At 41.4% G+C, this 22,880-nt stretch overlaps 1 protein-coding gene across 1 annotated transcript in view; it reads left to right on the top strand.

Moving 5' to 3' along the window:
• Window positions 1–22,880, top strand: part of PATJ (PATJ crumbs cell polarity complex component) — a 205,154-nt gene that overhangs the window by 51,586 nt on the left and 130,688 nt on the right. Inside the window, exons 18-19 of the mRNA XM_056844332.1 lie at window positions 18,870–19,079; window positions 21,919–22,038. Coding sequence (XP_056700310.1) covers window positions 18,870–19,079; window positions 21,919–22,038 — 330 coding nt within the window. The remainder of the gene's footprint in view (window positions 1–18,869; window positions 19,080–21,918; window positions 22,039–22,880) is intronic.

Genomic DNA, 22,880 nt, shown 5'->3' with positions numbered 1-22,880 from the left:
CTGACTGGCAAGGGTTCTCCAGGATCTCAACCAAAATAGAGGTGTTTTTTTTCCAAACCTGGAAATGGAAAGGATTGAGTTTTAGGCCCTCTGCATGTAAGCCCATATGCTCTGAAACTGAGGCATGGATGCTCCTTGTTACAGAGGCTCCATAAAGCAAGTGCTTTGGTGTTGGCAAGCACCACAGAGTAAACGGTAGCCGCTATGCAACATTATTCTGAACTTTTCCCAGTTTCATAGTTATGCTTTGTTGTATTAGAACAGTGTAGCAAACTGTTGGATCTGTGTAGCAGACCAGGCTGAATATTTCTACTTCTCCCAAGGAATTATTTTTATGTCACTTATAGGTCTTTCTGATGAAATAAATTTTGGGATTTCATTTAGAGGTGGTTGGAAATCTCTCTTCATTGGCAAGGTGGCACAACCAATTACCAGATTAAATAGCATTTGAACATCTGCCACAGATAAAAAGGATGATGTCCCAAGAACACATATAGTTCAAGTGCTGCTGTTTTGTCACAATTTAAATATGATTTCCGGGAGCACCTGTAGTTGAGCCAAGTAGGATTGCCAACCTTGACAAAGACTGTGTACGTTTTTTGGTCAGTTGCTTTAAAAGTACAGCGTGTCTCCTTGAATATTCTTCTTTATTTAATACATCTTTTTTCTGGTTAGACACTCTCTTTGTCGGGAGTGAGTGTATAGGTGAAGATGGGTGAAATTATTTCATTTTGGGGGGATAGGCAGAGAATCCAAAAATATAAAAAATGTTGGGGCTGGCTACCCATTTTGCCAGTTTTTCTTCCAGTTAGTTTTTCTTCTTTGTGCAGTTTCTTTCTCTGGATCTTTGCTGACATTTTCTACAACAGAAGGCTTGATTAATGCCAGATGTATAGCAGAGCTTATGAAATTCATTGCTGTAGTTCCCACTGCAGATCAATAAATACCTATGTTTTATTTTCCAAAGTCTGCCTTCCTCCGCTACAAAAACACCCTTCAATTTAACAGCTTGAATATATTTATGCATTTTAGGGTTGTATTAAAGTCATAGTGGTAAATCAGAAGTTTTATATTATCTAGAGCACTGGGTTCTGCTCACCTTAAAAGAGGGGCTCATTCTAAGTACCTTCAGCCTGTCACTCCAAAGTTGCTTTAAGCAAGAAGAGTAGGCTTGGCAGCACCCAGTTTTTGCTCCAGTGCAGGTGCCTTCGATATATTGAGTATTTCAGTGATTGCCAGTGGTGAGAAACTTTACAGAAACAGCTTTAACCTGATATCATTCTACAGAATTGATTTTAGCAAAGTAATTTTCCATGAAATGACCTCAGTATGGCCCAAAGGTCCCTGTATTGCTGCAGAATGTATCTTACTTTATTTGCAGCAGTTGTTCTGTGATACCTTTGCAACTGCAGAGGGAAGGCAATGAAACCCACATTTGTCAAGACAAACTGGGGTCTGAGTGATGTCTCTGGGAACAACTAGACATTATGATGTCCCTGGAGATGCCACCGCCATTTTAGAGCCCATTGTGGGCCATTTAAAAGCCGAAAAACAAATCAAACCATGGTTTCATGTGATGTCTAAACTGAGCCCAGACTCAGCAGACAGACTCCCTTCATCTGTAGTCTGTTCGTTACAGACATGGATGGATGTGGGTAGTAAGATAGGCCCTAAAAATAAATGGAAAGATATATATATATATATACACACACAATTTTAGGATTGTTCCTCAGCATTGCCAGGGAACCTGGAGCATATTTCCAGATCATCCAATGAAGCTACTTGGGGCTTCTAAGGTCTTGGGCCTTCCTTTGCACAAATGCAAACATTTTGGATATCCTAATGCTATACTGTGTTTGAAATCAACAGGAAGGGTAGGAACAGGAATAGAAGCCCTTATGTTTTTTTTTTTATATATATAAATTTTATTGGGTTTTATACTAGAAGTTTTCCATTACATTGAACAACTTCTATAACAATATCAAATTTCAATTCTAACTTAAAGTTGTTATAGTTCCATATCATATAATAAAAAAAGAAAAAAGAAAAATGGAAAAGTTTTTTGACTTCCCCTTCACCTCTATCTGCCTCTTAATAAAAAGTTCATCCCGTCGTAGGTAATCTAATCTTAATAAACTATCAATACCATATATAGAAAAAAAAACCATAGTCTGTTAGTAAATATACTTATACTTAATCATTATAAAAAAGATCAGAGATAATCCTCTGGATCAGATTAGAAAGTATTCTTCCATTCTTCCCATTTTTAACTCATATTCACAATAATGCATCCACGCCCCCCATTCCCCCAAAAACCGAACGTCATTTTCTTCATTTAGAATAGCTGTGAGTTTTGCCATTTCTGCCACTTCAAACATTTTAACAATCCAGTCTTTTTTCTCAGGAGTTTCTAGCCCTTTCCATTTCGCTGCATAAAGCAGTCTCGTAGCTGTTGTGGCATAAATCAAAAAAGTTCTTTGTATTGCTAAGTCGTCTGGAATCATACTCAGTAGCATCATTTCTGGTGTTTTGGGTATATTCTTTTGTAGTATTAATCTCAATTCATTATAGATCATGTCCCAGAAGTCTTTGGCTTTGTCACAGGTCCACCACATGTGATAAAAGGAACCAATTTCTTTGTTACATTTCCAACAAGTAGGGGACATCGTTTTATAAATCTTTGCAATTTTCTTGGGTGTTAAATACCATCTATACATCATTTTATAAATGTTTTCTCGCACTGACTGTGCTTTTATTCCTTTTAGATCTTTGGACCATAATCTTTCCCATTTATTTAAAACAATATCATGTCCCGCATTTTGAGCCCAATCGATCATAGTTGGTTTAATCGTATCCTGCTCACAATATATTGTTAAAAGGAGATTATACATTTTAGAAATCAGTTTTGTATTATTATCTAGTAAAATCCTTTGAAAAGAAGATTTTTCTTTAGAAAAACCTTTTTTAACATCTTGTACAAAAACTGATTTGATTTGGTAGTATTGGAGCCATTGTAAATCATCCTTAAGAAGTTGAAAGTCTTTTAGTGAGCATTTCTTTCCTTCCCAATTAATTAGATCTTGATAAGTAATAAATTTGTCTGGTCTAAGTGGGCGCAAAGTTAGCATTTCTTGAGGCGATATCCACATCGGTGTTTCTGGTTCCAAAATGTGTTTATATCTCATCCAGATACGAAGTAAAGAGGACCTGATTATATGATTACGAAATGTTGCTTGTAATTTAATTTTATCATACCACAAATAACCATGCCATCCACTTAAGTTATTATAACCTTCCAAGTCTAACAAACGTATATTTGACAAGTTCATCCAGTCTTTTAGCCATACTAAAGCTGCCGCTTCAGCATAGAGTTGAAAATTAGGCAGTGCTAAACCTCCTCTAGTTTTTAGATCCACCAAGTATTTATAAGCAGTCCTTGGTTTTTTCCCTTGCCAGATGAAGTTTGAAATGTCTTTCCTCCAAGTTTCAAAATATTTAGTTTGTGATATTATTGGTAAATTTTGGAATAAGAAGAGCATCCTCGGTAAGACATTCATTTGGATCGTTGAAATACGTCCCATTAGTGACAATTTTTTGTTTGACCATATAATCATATCAGTTTTAATCTTACCCCATAACTTGAGGTAATTGTTGGTTATCAGATCTTTATTCTTTGCAGTAATCCAAATTCCCAGGTATTTAACTTTGTTAGCTTTCTCCCAGCCAGTATATGATATAAATTCCTGTTGCTGTGTTTCCGATAAATTTTTAAATATTATCTTTGTTTTTTCTTGATTCACTTTAAAGCCTGATACTTTTCCAAAATCGTCCAAAGTCTCCTGAAGTATATTCATTGACTGTGTTGGATTTTCCAAAATTAGCAGTAGGTCATCCGCGAATGCTCTCAACTTAAATTCATGTTTTTTAATTCTTAACCCGCGGATGTCCTCCATACTTCTTAGTTTCACACATAGCGGTTCCAACACCAACAAAAATAAAAGTGGAGACAAGGGGCATCCCTGTCTGGTCCCTTTCGTGATTTGGCAATTATCTGACATTGATTCATTAACCAAAATTTTAGCTTGTTGGGAGGTATAAATAGCCGATATACCTTTCTGAAAACGATCTCCAAAATTCAATTTATCCAAAATCCGTTTCAAAAAGTTCCAAGAGACCATATCAAAGGCTTTTTCTGCATCCAAAAATACAAAAGCCGCAGTTTGTTGAATATTCTGGTCATAATATTCCAGTGAGTCTAGTAAAATTCTTACATTGTCTTTTATTTGCCTTCCTGGTATAAAACCTGCTTGGTCCTCGTGTATAAGATCCTTAATAAATTGTTTTATCCTACATGCCAAAACCGAAGCAAAAATTTTGTAGTCCACATTTAACAGCGATATAGGTCTGTAATTAGATGTTTTTTCTGGATCTCTTCCTTCTTTGGGTATCAATGATATAAATGCATGTGACCAAGTCTCCGGGGATGTTCCCTCGTCCAAAATTGCATTGTAAAGTGAGCCAAAAAATCCAACTAAATTGTCACTAAATGTTCTATAAAATAGTGCAGTAATTCCATCTGGTCCAGGTGTTTTATCCGTTTTTTGTCTCAGTATTGCTTCTTGTATTTCTTCCCTTGTTACTGGAGCTTCAATACATTCTCTCTGGGTCATTGACAAAGCTTTCATCTGTATTGAGTTTAGAAATTTATCTATTTTCTGTTTTGGAGTATTTTCTTTCTGATATAACTTAGAGTAGAATGAAACAAATTCTTTCTGAATTTCTGAAGTTGAATAAACTGGTCCTTTAACAGTTTGGATTTTTGTTATAATCTTCTTTTGAAATGAGTCCTTCAGTTGTGTTGCTAAAAATTTTCCTGGTTTATTTGCATATTCAAAATACTTTTGTTTAGCAAGTTTCAGATTTTTATTCATTTCCTCCATTATTACCAAATTTAATTGGTGTTTAGATGCAGAAATCTTTATTTGAATTTCTCTTTTCTCCTCTTCCTGTGTTACCGTTACCAATTTCTGCTCCAAATTTTGTAAGTTCCAAAGTATATTGTTTGTAAATTGCAATTGAGTCTTCTTCCAGGCCGAATGTTTCTGTATCATAAAACCTCTCAGAACAGCTTTGAATGCATCCCAAACTGTATTCAAAGAAGTTTCCCCATTAAGGTTAATTTCAAAAAAGTCTTTCATTAAAGCCTGTAATTCCTTTTGTATCTTGTTGTCTTTTAAAAGTTTATCATTCATTCGCCATCTAAATGCTTGTTTATTGTTCCAATCAAAAGTAACAGGATTGTGATCAGAAAAAGTTCTAGGTAAGATATGAATTTTACGTAGTTGCGTGAAGATTGATTTACTGGCCCATATCATATCGATTCTGGAGTGTGAATCATGTCTTGCTGAATAAAAGGTGTATTCTTTAGCTGTTGTATTCATTGTTCTCCAAATGTCTTGTAATTCTAATTCTGAAGCCATGGTAAAGAAAGTTTTAGGCAAGCATCCATCATTGATGTCTTTTGCTTTTGATTTTTTGTCCAGAGATGGGAGAATAATTCCATTGAAGTCGCCCATCAATAAAATTTGGTCTTTTGCGTGCTGGGCTATCAAATCGTGTAATTTTTCGTAGAAGGATTTTTTCCCTTCATTGGGTGCATAAATTCCAACCACTATTGTCCTTTGTCCCAATATTTTAGTTCTGATAATTACAATTCTTCCTTCATTGTCTTTATATACTAATTCTGGACAAAGATTGGGGTGGGCATAGATTACCACTCCCTTTGTTTTAGTTTTGGCTGAAGCAATAAATGCTTGTCCAAGCACCTGTTTCTCCAGGTATTTTTTATGCTTTGAAGCTATATGGGTCTCTTGTAGACAAATTAGGGAGTATTTATATTTCTGTAGATATTTGAAGATTCTAGCCCTTTTAGTTTTCTCATTCAGTCCATTTACATTCCAAGAAATTGCTTTTGCCATAATGTAGTATTTTTTAGCAAAATAAAAAGTCTATAATTTGGTACCTCCTTCTGCACCCTGTACCTCTTCTTCTTCCTCTTCTTCTTCCTCCTTCTCTCCAGGTAATTCTTTAAGGTCCATCTTATATTTTCTCAGAAATTTCCCCACATCTGCTTGAGATAGAATTGTCGTTTTCACTTCCTTGTAGGTGAAAGCCAAACCTTGTGGCATAATCCAACGGTATTTGATACCATTAGCTTTCAGTGTAGACACAAAGTCTTTGTAGTTATTCCTCTGTGAGAGTAGATGCCTTGGAATATCCTTCAGTAGTATAAGAGAGGAGTCTCCTGCTGACACTGGATTTTCATAATGAATCTTCATAATCTTATCTTTAACTCTGGTGTCATAAAACACTATCATCAAATCTCTTGGCTTAGATCTTCTCATTCTAGCAGGTAATGGTATCCTATATATTCTATTAATGGCTTGTTTTAATTCTTGTTCATCTATCTGAAATAAGTAGGCCAAGTTTGGTATTGCAGTTTCTTTATTGTCTCCCATCATATCTGGAAAGTTGCGTATACGAAGATTGGTCTCTCTCACTCTCATCTCCATCATTGCCATTTGATTTTTTGCCGCCATCTGATCAGTTTGTATTGTTTCAATCTGTTTTTCTTGGCTTGTTAATTTTTTCTTTGTGTCCTTGTGCTCATCCATCACTTTCTTAATTGATACATCCATCGCTTGCATATCTGTCTTCATAACAGTCATTTGAGTTTTTACTTCTTTCAAGTCTCCAGTGACCACATCCAACTTCTGATTAATAGCTTGGGATGCTTGACCAAGATTTGTCATCATAGAAGTCAACTGTGCCATCTGTGTAGACATCTGTTCAAACTGTTTATTTGTTGCCTCAGTTTGTTTAGTTAGCATATCCTGTAACTTTTTTTCCATGGTCGAGGTTTGTAAAGAGTCCCTTAGTTTAGTATAGGCAGGGCTGTGTAGTGAGCCAGAGCGGGGTCGAGACATTTACATTCAAAAAAAACTGGTAAAATACATGTCCACAGACAGGGCCTTTAAGGTGCTGATTAAAAGATGATAATTCAAACATCAGCCTAATAATTTTTTCGGGTTGAAAAGAGTCGAAATTGGCTTTAAAATTGGATTTTAAAGTTTTAAAATACCAGTGAGTTTTTTCGGTCGCTCTAGATCGGGTTAATCAGGAAGTATACCGGAAGTTGCAAGTGCTGCGGACCTTCTACCGCCTCTTCTCGATGGTTATTCCTTCAGGAATGATTTCAAAGTAACTCGAGTGCGACGCATATTCAGTCCCACAGCTACTTCCTGTTGTTTTAGTTCCGATGATAGAGAGGGTGTTATAGAGAGTCTTCCGTTCCAGGCGCTCCCTTACTACAAACGTGGCAGGAAATTCTTTTCGCCGGAAAATCAGGAAGAAAGATCACCCTCCCCTTCCCTCGGACCTTCTCATTGGTGATAGTTCTTGTCAATCTAAAAGGTATCCTTCCGACTCTTTGTTATGGTTTAGGCTGATCAATTTGATAAAGGTCCTGTCGCTAATCCCGATGACTAACTCAGATCAAACTTTTTCAGTTCGAATTAAGGAGGAATGGGGGTCTCAGAAATGTTCTTATCAGCCCCCCGTCTGTTCAAATATTCTAGTAAGTAGACGCAGAGTTCTTTGTACTCACTTGGGTGTCAAGAGGTGAGGTTCTTTTCTTTATGTAGTCCTTATGCTGGTAATAAGGTGGTGGAGGGTAGAGCTTGAGGCCAGAGTTGCGTTTTGGCGATGTCCTTCCCTAGTGCCCTCGCAGGACCGGCGTCCAGGACTCCGAGGGGCTTAAAAAAGCCCCCTCAGAGTACCTAGGAGGTCAAACCGCGTTTGCGGGCTGCAGGGAGTTCCTGCTTTCCAACCCACTTGCAAGGGTCGGATTGGGGTATCTATGTACCCCAGAAATAACGCAAACTTGGATTTCTCCCAGGACAGCCTGGGGAAATGGAGTGCTCTCTCCAGCGGCGGCACTGGAAGTCCCAGAAGCCCTTATGTTTTCGTCCTGTCAGACTTTGTTGAATAGAATGAAATGAAAGGTTACCCCTATGATTTATTCAAGTCTGTAGTAAACTTGTCATCGTTAGTATTTGTACATTCTGGGAGTTCAGTCCTGTTTTATTAATTTATCTATTGTTTCTTTACCTGAAGATGCTATCAGACTTTGTACTTAGCCAGTTGCTGACTGATTTCTGGACAGCCATACTTTTGGGGTTAGAATAAAAATTACTATTAGCTTGGCGAATTTCATCCATGATTTGTTTTTCTCCCATCTCCTCCCCCCCCCCCCAATAATTGAAATACCCAGTAAATATGGGTTTTCGGCTTATTTCCGGGTTTACTAAAAAATTCGGGTCCATTATAGTCTATAGGAATTTTTTTCGAAGCTCCTGTGAGGTCATTTGTGGAGGTAGAGTCACCAAATTTGCAGTGTGACTGCAAGGGACTCTCCTTAGACAGTCACCAAAGTTTGGTGAACTTTGGACAGGGGGTCCAATTTTATGAGCCCACAAAGGGGTCGCCCCCATCCTCCAGGCATTTGTGAGCTGAGCTGTCCATCGGTTTTCAAATTCAGAAGTTCAGCGTTCCCAAGGATTGGCGGAAGGAGCTGATTAGCAGGCTGGCACCTCAAAGTCTGGGGGCTCCCTTTGTATCTGGGATCCATAGCATGATGTCAGCTTCAAAACTGAGGAAAACAGCTTAAATGCAAGAAAAATAAGGCACGGAAAACATTTCTTTTGGTGGCAAATGACATCCTGGGGACAGTCCTTTATTATAGTCATCAAAAATCTGATTTCAAGAGATGGTCACAGTGCAGAGAAACGAAGTCTCTACTCTGGGTGACCTTCTTTTTAAAAGCAGGTTTTCATGGGGGCGGGGATGATATCGGAGCCAGCTAAAGTCTCAACCACAGAGGCTGTGTGAAGGAGATTGCTCATCTGCACGGGTGAGGAAGTTCCTTCAGAAGCCTGGTGGTGTGAGCAGCTGTTGAAGCCAGTTCTTTTTAGTTGGAGCCTCTCCAGATGGGACTTAGTGAGCCCCGTCTTTTTAATAACCCTTATGCTTGATCCAGATTTATCCCCTGAAAGGGGATGGTTGGTCAGATCAAGTTGGCTATGATTACACGACCCCGACCTCAGAAGGGCCCCAACTACAGAGCCGTGCCTCTGAGCAAAGGCGAATAGCCGAACTTGAAAAAGCCAAATAATTATCGGGAATTGCCTATGACCACTTCAGGCAAATTCCCAGGCTTTGGTATTCGGTCAACCCGAAACCTGAATATTCAGGCTTCCAATAACCATAACTACACAGCTCTGTAGTAAAGTCTGCACTGCAGTGTCCCACCCGTAGGACTGAGGCGATCACAATTCAATTCCTACCAATTTGCAAAACATGTTCACTTGTAGGCTTTCGATGGGTGGAGGTGTAAAAGTTCACTTTAAAAATACTGACTTTGGAGAAGGAGTACAAAATAGAGTTGAAGAACCCACCTCATACATTTAGTTCCTTAAATAATGCCCTTGCCAAATGTATTACATTAATTTCAACTTCTGAACTGTGATGTATTTCTCTTGGCTCTGGTACACAAAATGTGGCATATTCCTGCTAGCAAAAGATTCCAGTGGTAATTTAAAAGGGTACAGACAAATGTATTTGCTTTGGAGTCAGGTGTTCCGTGCTGTGTTGTTGTTTTTTGTTGTATTTACATATAGGCATTTTTGTGGCAGTGGATATTTTGTGACTTGAATGTGTCAACTTTCTTCTGGAAGTTGATTTGTCTGAATGAAGAGCTCAAAGAGTACTGAAGCTAATCTGAGAGCAAATGGCAAGAATTGTGTTATCTGCTGCATGTGCTTCTAAAAACCAAACACAGTGCCTGTTCTCAGTAAAGCCTTAGTTGCAGAACAATTAGATACAGATGACTGTTCTGTGTCCTTGGGGGAAGGGGGGAGGTCCTAATCTGATGATTAGACAAAATATTGCAGGCTACCAATGTTTAATACATTTAGCAAAAGAAGCTGCTTTTGGTCTCTTAGTGCCCTCTGTTGGCCAATACTGAAATCTCACACCCTTTGAATCTAATAAATCCAGCCTTCATCGTTATGGCTCCCTTGCACTTGATTGGTGCTGGTATGCCATGTTAAAAATTTCCTCAGCTAACAAATCTGATAGATAATCAGCTGAAGCCAACTGATAAACAGTCTGTCCCACTTAATGCTTTTATCTAGAAATAATGAGTGAGAGAACATACATGAAGACATAGATAAACTTAACACCTTAAAAGAAAGATCTTGATTAAAATCTGAATGCAAATTCATCATTTTAAATGCAAGAGTTAAGAGTCCCTGATGCCTGTCTGGCATGGTTCTTGGAATGCATGTATAATTTTAATGGAGTCTGGGATCTAAGGAAGTTTCATGCCTTTGGGAATTCATAGTTTCCAATGGGAACAGAGCAGAGGGCCTTTTCTATAAGGCTTTGCTAAGTTAAAGTGCATATTTGACTCTATAGACTAACAGAAGCCTTAAATACTTAATTCAGAAATTAATTCATTCATACCTTGCTTTCTGCAGCATGTAGCAGTTAAAACCAGAATCCTACGATTCCTGTTTCACATCAGAAGGGATTGTACAAAATGGCTCTCCAGCTGGATTCAGCATTTTAATTGTGCCAACTCACTCATGTACCAAAAATGGATTGTATAAAGAGCTTTGCATATGGAATTTGTTTTAAGTATTTAGATACCTAAAGTAGATACCTAAAGTAGGTGATGTGAAAGACCTCCGCCTGAGACCCTGGAGAGCCGCTGCCGGTCTGAGTAGACAATACTGACTTTGATGGACCAAGGGTCTGATTCAGTATAAGGCAGCTTCATGTGTTCATGTGTGTTCATACCTCCCTTTCTCCTAAATGCCTAAATTCAGCGGTCACGTGAGCTCAGAGGGTAACAATAGAAGCGCTTTATTACCGTCTGACATCTAGACATAGATTGCAAATCCAGTGAGATTCAAGAATAAATGAGCCACTTTCATAGAGCCTTGTTTGCCTTTTTTACTCCTGCAGAGCTGAGAATACAGTCCACCAATAATTTGTGCTGGCCAATGGCCGTAACAATAAGTGTAAATGTCCACTAATAAACATGCTATGTCCACTCAGGTTGCTAGATCCCCAAAATCCCAAACTCTGAAACTCATGAGAAAGGACGTGATGATGCCATGCACTCGGGGAGCTCGAACACTGCTCCTTCACATGATGCCACCATTTATTCATATCCTAAAACATATATAGACAGTGATCTTCAAGTGTGTGTGTGTGTGTGTGTGTGTGTGTGTGTGTTTCTTTCTCAGACACGCAGCCCACAGGGTTAAACAAACAGCGAGTTAACTTTTATTTATGGTTTGAACATAACCTTAAGAAAATAAAGTAGAAGTTACAAGTTTCTTTTCCCTTGAACTTTTGAATGGTTTCCCTTTTCCAGCATTTGAGATCTTGTATTACAAATGATGTGAGTCATCCTGAACTGGACTTTGGTCAGAAAAAGGCAGGATAAAAATCAAATCAATCAATCAATAAATTTATTTGAATTTGTTCAAATCAATTTAAACTGCACCTTTTCTGTTTTTACCTATTTAAGACAGTTAAATACAAATTTTTGCATACTTGTTTCACATTTACATATTTATATTCACAAGAATTAAAACTTTTAGGTTCCCAGGAGAAAAACACATTTAAACCTTACAAAATAATACTTACATGCTATAATTAAACTGTTCTTCTTCTCCCTTCCTGGAGAGGGTATCTGCCACTACATTTTTGCGTCCATTTATATGCATTGCATTGAAGTAAAAATTTTAGAGCAAGGGTGTCAAGGATAAGGCCCACGGGCCAGATTCAACCCTTTGAGTGCTGTTATTTGGCCTGCGAGCTGAGCTGAAGCACCCATCACCACCCCTCACCCCAATCCCGATCTGGGCTGCAGACTTTGTTTGCCTCTTCAGACAAAGAAGTCTCCCTCTTACAGTCTTTTTTGGTGGGGGTTGAAGGTGTGTTTGTGTGGAAGGGGCAGGGCGGTTGAACTGTGCCTATCAGGGCTGACATTGCACAGGGGCAAGTCACATTTAGCAACAGAAGTTGGAGTAAAGTTCTCTATACAGAAGTTGGAGTAAAGTTCTCTCTATGAGAGATCAGTGGTTCTGTCTATTTCTTTTCTTCTAACGCCTGTTCTGAAAGCTGGCAGAAGACAGATAAAAGGTAAACCAGACATAATGCACCTGGGCTGCTGTTCAGGCCCTGGGCGATCTTGGCCGCCAGTCAGCCTGCTAGTCCCAGCCCCCGTCCTTCCCTGCTGGCTGGAAAACTTTCCAGCCAATCAGCTGTTTGGCAGGTTGACTGCTGTGCAGGGTATTGGGGTCTTAAGAGGGAGTGTTGGCCTCCAGTTGTTGGTGGGCTCCTCCTGTTCTTCTCCTGTCTGTGGCGCTCGATACCCCCCCTTCCGATAAATGCTGCTTGCCGGCTGGGACCTCCCTGTGGAGGTCCAAGCCCACAGGCAGTGGGGATCAGAAGACGGGACTTCTGATCAGTGCTGCTTGCTGGGACCTCCAAATGAAGGTCTGAGCCCACAGGCAGCAGGGATCAGAAAGTGTAGACAAGCTGGAATGGATCCAGAGGAGGGCAACAAAGATGGTGAGGGGTCTGGAGACCAAGTCCTATGAGGAAAGGTGGAAGGAGCTGGGTATGTTTAGCCTGAAGAGGAGAAGACTGAGAGGTGATATGATAACCACCTTCAAGTACTTGAAAGGCTGTCATATAGAGGATGGTGCCAAGTAGTTTTCTGTTGCTGCAGAAAGTCGAACCAGAACCAACGGGTTGAAATTAAATTTCCGTCTAGACATTAGGAAGAATTTTCTAACAGAGCAGTTCCTCAGTGGAAGAGACTTCCTCAGGAGGTGGTAAGCACTCCTTCCCTGGAGGTTTTTAAGAAGAGGCTAGATCGCCATCTGTCAGCAATGCTGATTCTATTACCTTAGGCCAGGGGTCAGCAAACTCATTAGTCAAAAGAGCCAAATATCAACAGTACAACGATTGAGATTTCTTTTGAGAGCCAAATTTCTTAAACTTAAACTATATAGGTAGGTACACTGTTTATTAACTTAATAAACTTTAATTAAAGTTTTAAATCTTAATTAAACTAAAGGTACACTGAATAAAACTTGATATCATACTTAATAGTGATCTTATTTATTGACAGAAATTAAATTGTAAGTCCTGCCATTTCCCCCTCCCCGTCCGGAGTCCTCGTCTGGAGGCCTGGTCTACCGCCATAAAAGCCTATTGGTAGACCTGGCCTCCGACTGAGTCCCATTGGGAGGCCAGGTCTACCCATTGGCTTTCTTGGCAGTAGACCTGGCCTCCGGAGGCCCATAGAAGCCAATTGGTAGACCTGGCCTCTGAAAGGGGACTTTTTCCCCTCCTCGGAGTCCAGGTCTACCGCCAAGAAAGCCAGTGGGTAGACATGGCCTCCCAATGGGACTCAGCTGGAGGCCAGGTCTACCAAAGGAAGCCCGCCCCGCCCAACAGCTGATAGGCAGGCGGAGGGGCAGGAACCGCCGAGCTGCCCGCGCAGCAATCGCGCTGCTAGAGGGGAGGCGAGGCTTTAGCCTTCCAACCATTGAGGGCAAGGGCAAGGGGGACCCGGCCATTCTCCACAGCGGGGGGGGGGAGGAGAGACAGCTTGCCCACTCGCCTGCTCTCTCTCTCTCTCTCTCTCAGGCACGCCTGCTCCGCAGCCCGGCTGTCGGCGCGCGTGAGAGCAGGGGCTCCGAAACAAGTTCAGAGAGCCGCACTCAACGGGCAAAAGAGCCGCATGCGGCTCGGGAGCCGCAGTTTGCAAACCCCTGCCTTAGGCAGATCATGAGAGGGGGGCACCTTGGCCATCTTCTGGGCATGAAGTATGGGACACTGAGGTGTGGGGGGGAGGTAGTTCGGAATTTCCTGTATTGTGCTGGGGTTGGACTAGTTGGCCCTGGTGGTCCCTTCCAACTCTATGATTCTATAAGTGGGGGCTCCAGCTCAGCATGTAGATCACCCTTCCCCACTGCCGCCAAAGTCGGGGGCTCCTGGGGAGGGTGAAGTACGCATTGGGCTTGTTCTCTTGTTGCTGTAATCACAATGTCTTCTGCAGACTCTGCTGTATAGCTATTGAAGGGATGTGCCCTGGATCCCCACGTCGGAGATCACGTCTCTAGTCTTGTTTGGGTCCTTGCTAGTAAACACAAAAGGGTTCACAACCTTCAGTCTCTGGGATCTGGTTTGGCCTCTTCCCAGTAGTTTGATGCTTGCTTCTTCTTACCAATTGCAGCATCAGGATCTTGGCTCCTTCTTGGGATTTCATGTCCTGGAAGTCCACTAGGTATTGTACTTTAGTTGGCATTTGCAGATCAAACATTTCTGACTGACCTAATTCATCTTTCAAATCAGTGGATCCTGATAACACAAGACCTGCCACATTCACTTTGTAACCAAAGTGAATTCACGCCGTGTTTCCATTCTCAACTCTCAACTTCTGTATTCCAACCATCTCTCCCTAACATTCCGTCAGCTCTCATTGGTTGCCCTTAGGAAGAGGCGGAACCTAACCTGTCCATTGCACTGCATGCCAAGGAAGAGACCACGTATGCAGCTCTTTGAAGGAAGGTCAGGTTTAAAAAGAATCAAATAAATAAACTTGAAGCATTTTAAATAGACTGAAGAGAGAGACTATTCACCACCCCCATGTATTAAAAAACATATCTGTGCACTGAAGTTATAACTTATTGAGCATTTAGTGCCACGTGCCTGCCTCCTCTCTCCAGTTTTGTATTGTGTACTTACAGCATGGTCCTGTGTGTGCATAAATTGCTTGTTTTGGTTCTAGGTACCTAGCTTCTGGAACATGACAACCGCAATCAGTGATGAAATGCAGAAGTATACTAGTTATTGGATAGTGATATTCAGTGTGTAGCTGCTGTGAAAAAGACAAATTCCATGCTGGCCATAATTAGACAAGGAATAGAGAATAAAACTGCTGCTATCATACTGCTCTTGTACAAATCTATGGTGAGGTCACACTTGGAATACTGTGTACAGTTCTGGTCACCACACCTAAAAAAGGATATTGCAGAGATTGCGAAGGTGCAGAAAAGAGCAACCTGATCAGGGGGCTAGAGCAACTGGCCTATGACGAGTGGTTAAAATGCTTAGGGCTGTTTAGCTTAGAAAGAAGGCGGTTAAGGTCTATAAAATTATAGTATGGAGAGAGTGAACAGGGAGAAGCTTTTCTCCCTCTCTCATAATACTAGAATCCAAGGTCATCTGCTGAAGGGTGAGAGATCCAAAACAGATAAAAGGAAGTATTTCTTCACACAACACATAGTTAATTTGTGGAACTCCCTGCTGCAGGATGTGGTGATAGCTGCCAACTTGGAAGGCTTTAAGAGGGGAGTGGACATGTTCATGGGGGATAGGGCTATCCATGGCTACTAATCAAAATGAATACTAACCATGATGCATACCTGTTCCCTCCAGTATCAGAGTGCTGTGGAACACAGGCAGGATGCTGCTGCTGTCGTCTTGTCTGTGGACTTCCTAAAGGCACCTGGTTGGCCACTCTGTGAACAGACTGCTGGACTTGATGAGCCTTGGTCTGATCCAGCATGGCTTTTCTTATGTTCTTAATATATCTAATTCTCAGCATGGCCCCATCTGTGAATACTTAAAGCCAGAGACTGGAGCCTTGAACAGACAAGACAGATCTTTTGGTAAACCCGAGAAAAGCCCTGCGTTTGCAGGGAAAAAAATGACATTTTTAAAAATTGGGGAATTAATTCCTCCGAAAAAAATAATAGAAACAGCACCTGTACCTTTAAGAAAGGAAATCTCAGTGGCCATTGTGGGGGTTCCTAGGCAACCACAACAATATTTTCAGCCTTTAAACCTTGGTTTCTGTCAGTAAAAGCAGGGGAGGGCCCTGTCCCAGGGTTATTTTGGCCTTCTAGTTCATCTCTGCTTCCTTCTCTCCTGCCCTGCTTCCTTCCTTCATTAGGGTCCAGCCCAGCAGCAAGCACTTGCTACCATGTAATTTGTGTGACTCATCCAGATGCAGTGAGGGCTATCAGATGACTTAATCCCACACAACTTGCCTGGGCCCAACAGTAGCTGCCACACAACTTGTGTGACTTGGGCATGCCTGGCAGTGGCCACCACACAACTCACGCGAGCAACTTGCTACCACAGGACTTCTGTAACTTGGATAGACTTCACCCATTGAGAGGCAGCCGGGGAAGGGAAAGAGGGGAAACTGGGAGACCGTATGGAGTAGTGGCCTGAGCGTCAGACTAGGATTTGGGAGACCCTGATTCAAATGCCCACTCCACCATGGAAGTTTGCTGGGTGACCTTGGGCCAGTCACTCTCTGAGCCTAATCTACCTCACAGGGTTGTTGTGAAGATGAAATGAAGGAGAGGAGAATGATGTACGCTTCTTGGGTCCCCAGGTTGGGGTATAAATGAAGTAAGTAAATAATAAATAAAGCTGAAGGGGGCAGACAAGAGAGGTTCATTAGTCATCTTGGGGACCTTGAATTGGGTTGAAAGGTGGGGTATAATGCCATACAGTCCACCCTCCGAAGCAGCCATTTTCTCCAGGGGAACTGATCTCTCTAGTGTGGATATCCGTTGTAATTCCAGGGGATCATCAGGCCCCAACTGAAGGTTGGCAACCCTGTATGCAGAGTTGGGCTTTCTTTGTTGTGGTACACAGGCCATGAACACTTTTCATTTTTATCTTGATGCATTTTATTACTTGGTGTTAGTCATCTTGAGTGTTTTATGTGGAATGGGGACCCAGGACACATGTAAGTAAAATAAAGCCCATTGTCACCATCAATGGTCTTGGTGCAAAATACAAAATCAAGCTTAATGTGACAAAGGACTGGTCAGGGACTGGCACTGCTTGTTCTTCTGACCACTAGCAATCCATCTTGAGTAGGGTTGCCAACCTCCAGGTAGGGCCTGGTGTTCTCCCGGAATTACAACTTCTTTCCAGACAACAGAGATTAGTTCCCATGGAGTAAATGGTTGCTTTGGGGGATAAGGTTACCAGCTCTGCATTGGGAAATGCCTGGAGTTTTTTTGGGTGGAGCCTGTTGAGGGTGGGGTTTGAGGAGGGCAGGGCCCTCAGCAGGGTATAATACCATAGTGTATACCTCCAAAGCAGCCATTTTCATCAGGGGAACTGATCTTGATGGTCTGAAGATCAATTGTAATAGCAGAAGATCTCCAGGTGCCACCTGGAGGTTAACAACCCTATTTGGAGGGTGGATTCTATTGCATTATACCGTGCTGAGGTCCTCTCTGCCCCCAAACCTGCTCTCCCAAGGTTCCACCCCAAAAACTCAAGGAATTTGCCAACCCAGATTTGGCAACCCTGGACTTGAGATTCCCCGGAGTGCAGAAATTCTAAAATCTCTGAACCTTGTATTGCTCAACTAGAAAATGAGTTAACTATTAGTATTTTTTCTAGCAAGTTATGTTGATATTCATATTGCAGTTTCTCTATACAGAAATGAGTTTTCTGAACTGATTCATTTCCCCCATTGTGTAGTTTCTCTTCTCTTCCTGTACAAGAGCTCCCTCTGGTTGAAAATGACAGTGTAATTATAACCGATAGCAAATAAATCCTTTATTTTACTGGCTAGTTATTTGTAGGCTACTTTTTCTGCTTAATTAGGTTTTATCAATTTAATTTGTTTATATTGCAGCAGCTGACTGACCTCAAAGCTAATAGAATATTTTTAAAGTTCTTGGCTCCCTTTTTAACCTGAAATAATAATTTTAAAGGGCTGTGTTTGTTCCAATGAAACTCTGGGAAAACCATTTTAAGAGACTGTCAGTATTTATTATGCCTTAAGCCTTCCACTTATAAAAGAACCAGGGCATTTTTTTAATTAATAACATGATCAGGTAAGGGCAGGGACAATGAATCCCTGTGCTAGTCACTCATTTGTTTGGAAGCATACCCTAAACTTCTTCCTCTGGTGATGAAGCCTAGTTCTTCAGTCTGAAGCCAGTGGTGCTCTTGCATATGCCAAGCTTTTCTGATCAGAGGCAATTGCCTACAAATGGTTTCTGTGAATGAACACATGAAGCTGCTTTATACTGAATCAGACCCTTGGTCCATCAAAGTCAGTATTGTCTACTCAGACCGGCAGCAGCTCTCCAGGGTCTCAGGCTGAGGTCTTTCACATCACCTACTTGCCTAGTCTCTTTAACTGGAGATGCCGGGGATTGAACCTGGGACTTTCTGCATGCCAAGCAGATGCTCTACCACTGAGCCATAGCCCCTTCCCACAGTGAAACTTTTAACCCTTAACAGTCATAGAGGCGTGTTTCAGACATAGCAAACAATTGTTTTCTACTGTGAATGAGCGTGTGAGATACTTGGGGGTCATTTTGCTCCCTATTTCTCTCCTCCCTCCCTTTTCATGCAATGAGATATTTGTTTTCTGTTCATGGTAGACTATGCTTCACTGGTACGTCTGCAGTGGCAAACTGTGATTTGTGCTTTCCTTACAAACCACAATTAAACCATAAACTGCCAGTTTTAATGTAGTGGCAAACTATGCCTTGCCACAAATGCAGAAATAACTAATTCTCTAGCTGTATCTGTTAGGTGAAGGGAATGCGCAAGCCCTCATGCTTGTTCATGTGGCAGCAAATCCTGGTTTGCCATTATATCTGAATCAAGAACATTTATTGCAAGCGTGTTTGTTTTGAAGGCTAATGCTTATTTTTTTGCTCCTTTTACAGGATCCCGTAGATCCAACACAGACAGCAGTTGTGATTAGCTCCTTGGTGCCAAATGGAGTGGCCGAGCGTGGGGGTGAACTTTTCCCTGGCGATCGTCTGGTCTTTGTAAATGAAAAAAGTTTGCACAATACCTCTCTTCCAGAGGCTGTAGAAGTGCTGAAATCTGCACCTCCAGGGAATGTTCGTCTTGGAATCTGTAAACCTTTGGTGGTAAAGGCTGTCATTTTGTGTTATACCTTACATTGTTCCAGTTCAGCAAAGCCTGTGCTTAATTTGGACAGAATTCGCTATGGGTGCCAAGAGGAGCTGGCTGCGAACATAGTCCCTAGGTTCCCCTCTTCTCGGATATCCAAAGTTGTTATAACTGGAGATGGCAGATAGTATGTGTGCTGAAAGAACAAGAGAATACTTCTTTGAAGACACTCGATGGTGGTTTTCCTGCCCTTATGCACAGGGTCTGATTCCATTTTTGTATGCCATCAGTTTTCAAGTTGCTATCCCATTCAGTAGTTCTGCAAGTCTTTCAGAGTAGCTTACTGTACAATTTTAAAGTGCAGTATTTCAAAATCAAATTACAACAGTATAAGCAAGAGAACACAGCAGAAACCAATCAAACAGCGACTGCAAACACTCAGTCGCTCAAAGGCTTCTTGAAGCCGGAAAAGCAAAGCAGCCTTCAAGTCCCTATGTCACCAAGTCTATTGCACGTGCTCATGTAATGAGAGCCAAAAAGGTGCCACTACTGAGAAGACTGTTGCTAATAGTGCCCCTCACCCTGTATTCAGAATACTTTATTATTATTATTGCATACATTTCATTTGCACATGGCTGCCTCCAGGTCGGCAAGAGGGACGTAGGGGGTGTCGAAGACCTGGAGAGCAGAGGGGACCTGCAGATGGTCGGAGGTGGGAGGAGCGGCTGGCAAGGGAAGAACAGACTAAGTGACCCCCCTCCCCAAAATGCTATGAGAGGGACGGGGCTCCCGAGGGAAGGGGAGCATCCCCAAGAGGTGGCTCCCCCACCAGGGAGGCCACCCTGTATCCATGACTCACCCTGTATTCATAACTAAGAACATTTTCCCCCCAGGCAATATTCACTGACAAGCCTAGGTTGATTAAAGAGCCTGTACCCATAACATATAGCTACTTTCTTAAACTTATGGGATCTTGTTGGTGCTTATTCTTCTCTTGTGGCACATGGTAACTTGGACTAATATATTTAAGACTTGAATGAATTGGAAGAGTATACATTGCTACATAGAAGATGTCAGTTGTCGGACTAGATGTTTTTTAGACACATTTCAACTCTGTGGCTTGACTGCTAGGGTGCTGTTCTGTCGACACAACAGCAGTTCCTCTGATGGAGCAGCATTTCCATTTGCAGAGGAAGGATGCTGATTTTTGCCAATATTCTGCAGGCTCCCACTTTGACCCTAAACTGTCCCAGGAGACTTCACTAACCTGCAGTTACACAGTTGTGGGGGGGGGGGGCAGGCCACAGAAGACTGCAGTAGGGAGACAGTGAAGCTGCCTTCCTGAAGCTCAACTCTCCTTGTGCTAATAATGAGCCAAGCCAATGATTCTAACTAAGCATGCCCTGTATATTCTTCATCTTTGCTTATAGAAGATATGAAAGCACCTAACATGCTTAAGAGTATAGTTACTTTTGGATTGAGGGTATTGCATAGTGGGTATAGCCCAAGAATGCACACTTCTGTTCTTGAACTACAAAACGGTTTATTGACAATAATGCTGTCTACAAGGCACAAGCACAAAGGCTTTATAAAGAAAACTAACATTTATTGCAGGGGTCCCCTTTTCTGGCGCCCACCAAGTGTTTTTAGGAAGTGGGTGGGGTCAGGTAGGGCTTTTGCCCAGCAAGGCTTCTGATTGACTATGGAGACTTGAGAGCCAGTGTGGTGTAATGGTTAAGAGTGGTGGTTTGGAGCAGTGGCGTCTAATCTGGAGAACTGGGTTTGATTCCCCAAGGTGTCTGTTGTGGGGAGGGGAAAGGAAGGCGATTGTAAGCTGGTTTGATTCTTCCTTAAGCGGTAGAGAAAGTCGGCATATAAAAACCAACTCTTCTTCTTCTTCTTCACTGTGCAGATTTTTAAAAATGTTGCTGTGGCAGTAGCTGCTACCACAACACAAGAATCTACACTGTGTTACTGAAGTTAAACTGAGGCAATAATTATGTGGGTGGCTCTGCCTCTTGCTGCAGCCATTTTGTGGCAGCCATTTTGTTGCTGTGCCTACTGAGTTCTAAATGTGCCCGAGGTCTCAAAAAAGTTGAGGACCCCTGATTTATTGCCAAGTATGGGGTGGCATCACAGTTTCTTCAGATCACTGTTGGAATGTATCTCTGCTTGTTGTGATGCAATTGCTGAAAGTTCAACAAGATGCAATACGGAATGATAGGATAAAGAGGAATTATCCATCTTTTTGAATAAGAATGTGAATACTGTTGGGCTATGGTTGCTGATGTAAAACTTTTTAAAAATTATTCCTCTTTGCCATGAAAAAGCCAAATAAATATTTTATTCTGACCCTGGCCACACCTAATTTAACTTTAGCAATGATAAAGAATAGGGTGCTGCTAAGTCACTTGCTGAACCCCCAAGAGTTTAAAGCATAGCATTAAAGAGCAAATAAGAATATGTTTCTAAGTTCTTCTCAGGCTAGTGAAGGCATAGATGATGATGAGACTAAAATGTATCCTATTTTTGGTTAATTTTATTTTTATCATAATTTACAAATAAACCAAAACAGAGGAAATACAATCAGTGAGAACATAATTTTTATCTAGCCCATATGTTTAGCTTATTGTTTCTTTACCAGTCTCTCAACATTTTGTGTTATTGCTGTGTTTTGTACTATTCTAGTTATGGATAATATCTTATCTAGTTTACCTTTCATGAAGCCCTTTTGGTTTTCTTTGCAGCCGTGTCCTTTATGAGCAAGTTTCTTGTCCATTCTCTTCTGTTTCAAAATTTTGGCTTTGGTATTATGTTGATTAGTGTGTGTGTGTGTGTGTGTGCGCCTTTTTAAAGGGAGAAAGTAGACAGCATGCAGCTTCTTGTATTATGGATCCAAAGAGTATTGCCAGGAATTCTGCATCTCCAGCACCAATCAATAATACTGAATCATCACTACTCCTTGAAGCTCCAAAGGTATCTATTGATTTTTTATTTTCATTCAGTTTAAACTGGGGATATTAGAGAGTTTGTACTTCAGGATGGAAAAGGATTTCTTTTTCAAATTTTCTTATCCATAAATCTTATTCTTAAATCACCTGGTTGGCCACTGTGTAAACAGACTGCTGGACTTGCTGGGCCTTGGTCTGATCTAGCATGGCTTTTCTTATGTTCTTACTTTAATCAGTGTAGTGCATGTCATTTCAGGAGCGTACGTTTTTCTCTTTTAGATGGTTGTGCGTGTGTGTACAACACTTTTTGTAAACTGCCTGTTATAGACTTGGGGAATATTAGACCTATGAGTTAAATAGAGTCCCTTGACCCTTGTTTTCCATTTGGGATATTCCGTGTAGTATACCTTAAATGAAACTCATTAGACCCTTGGGCCTGAGCCCAGCCCAGTCTATATAAACTGATCTAAAGCCTTGGCCAGGGCTTTCCTGCAACATGAAGACAGAGGCCTTTTATGTGTGGCTGTTTCCATCACGGTCACCCCTCCAACGACTTCAGGTTTTTGTTTTGATTATGGATGCTGTTTCTGAACATCAGAGGTCGCTTCGCTCCCCCCTGCGATTCCCTGCATTTTGCTTGCATTTTCAGAGACCCGTTTTATCTCAAGTTTTAAAACGCAGGGAGAGAGCGAGGCGACCTCTGATGGTTAGAAACAGCATGTATAATCAAAACAAAGACATGAAGTTGTTGGAGGGTTGACCATGAGGGAAACAGCCATGCATAAAAGGCCAGAGTAGAATCAGACATGAATGTCCTTACTGTTCTTGAAGTTACTCTCAACCTTCTATACTATAGAGAGAATGTGC

This window comes from Euleptes europaea, chromosome 2 (genome assembly GCF_029931775.1).
Source record: "Euleptes europaea isolate rEulEur1 chromosome 2, rEulEur1.hap1, whole genome shotgun sequence".
NCBI lineage: Eukaryota > Metazoa > Chordata > Lepidosauria > Squamata > Sphaerodactylidae > Euleptes > Euleptes europaea.
This window is presented reverse-complemented; position numbering and strand designations above follow the sequence as displayed.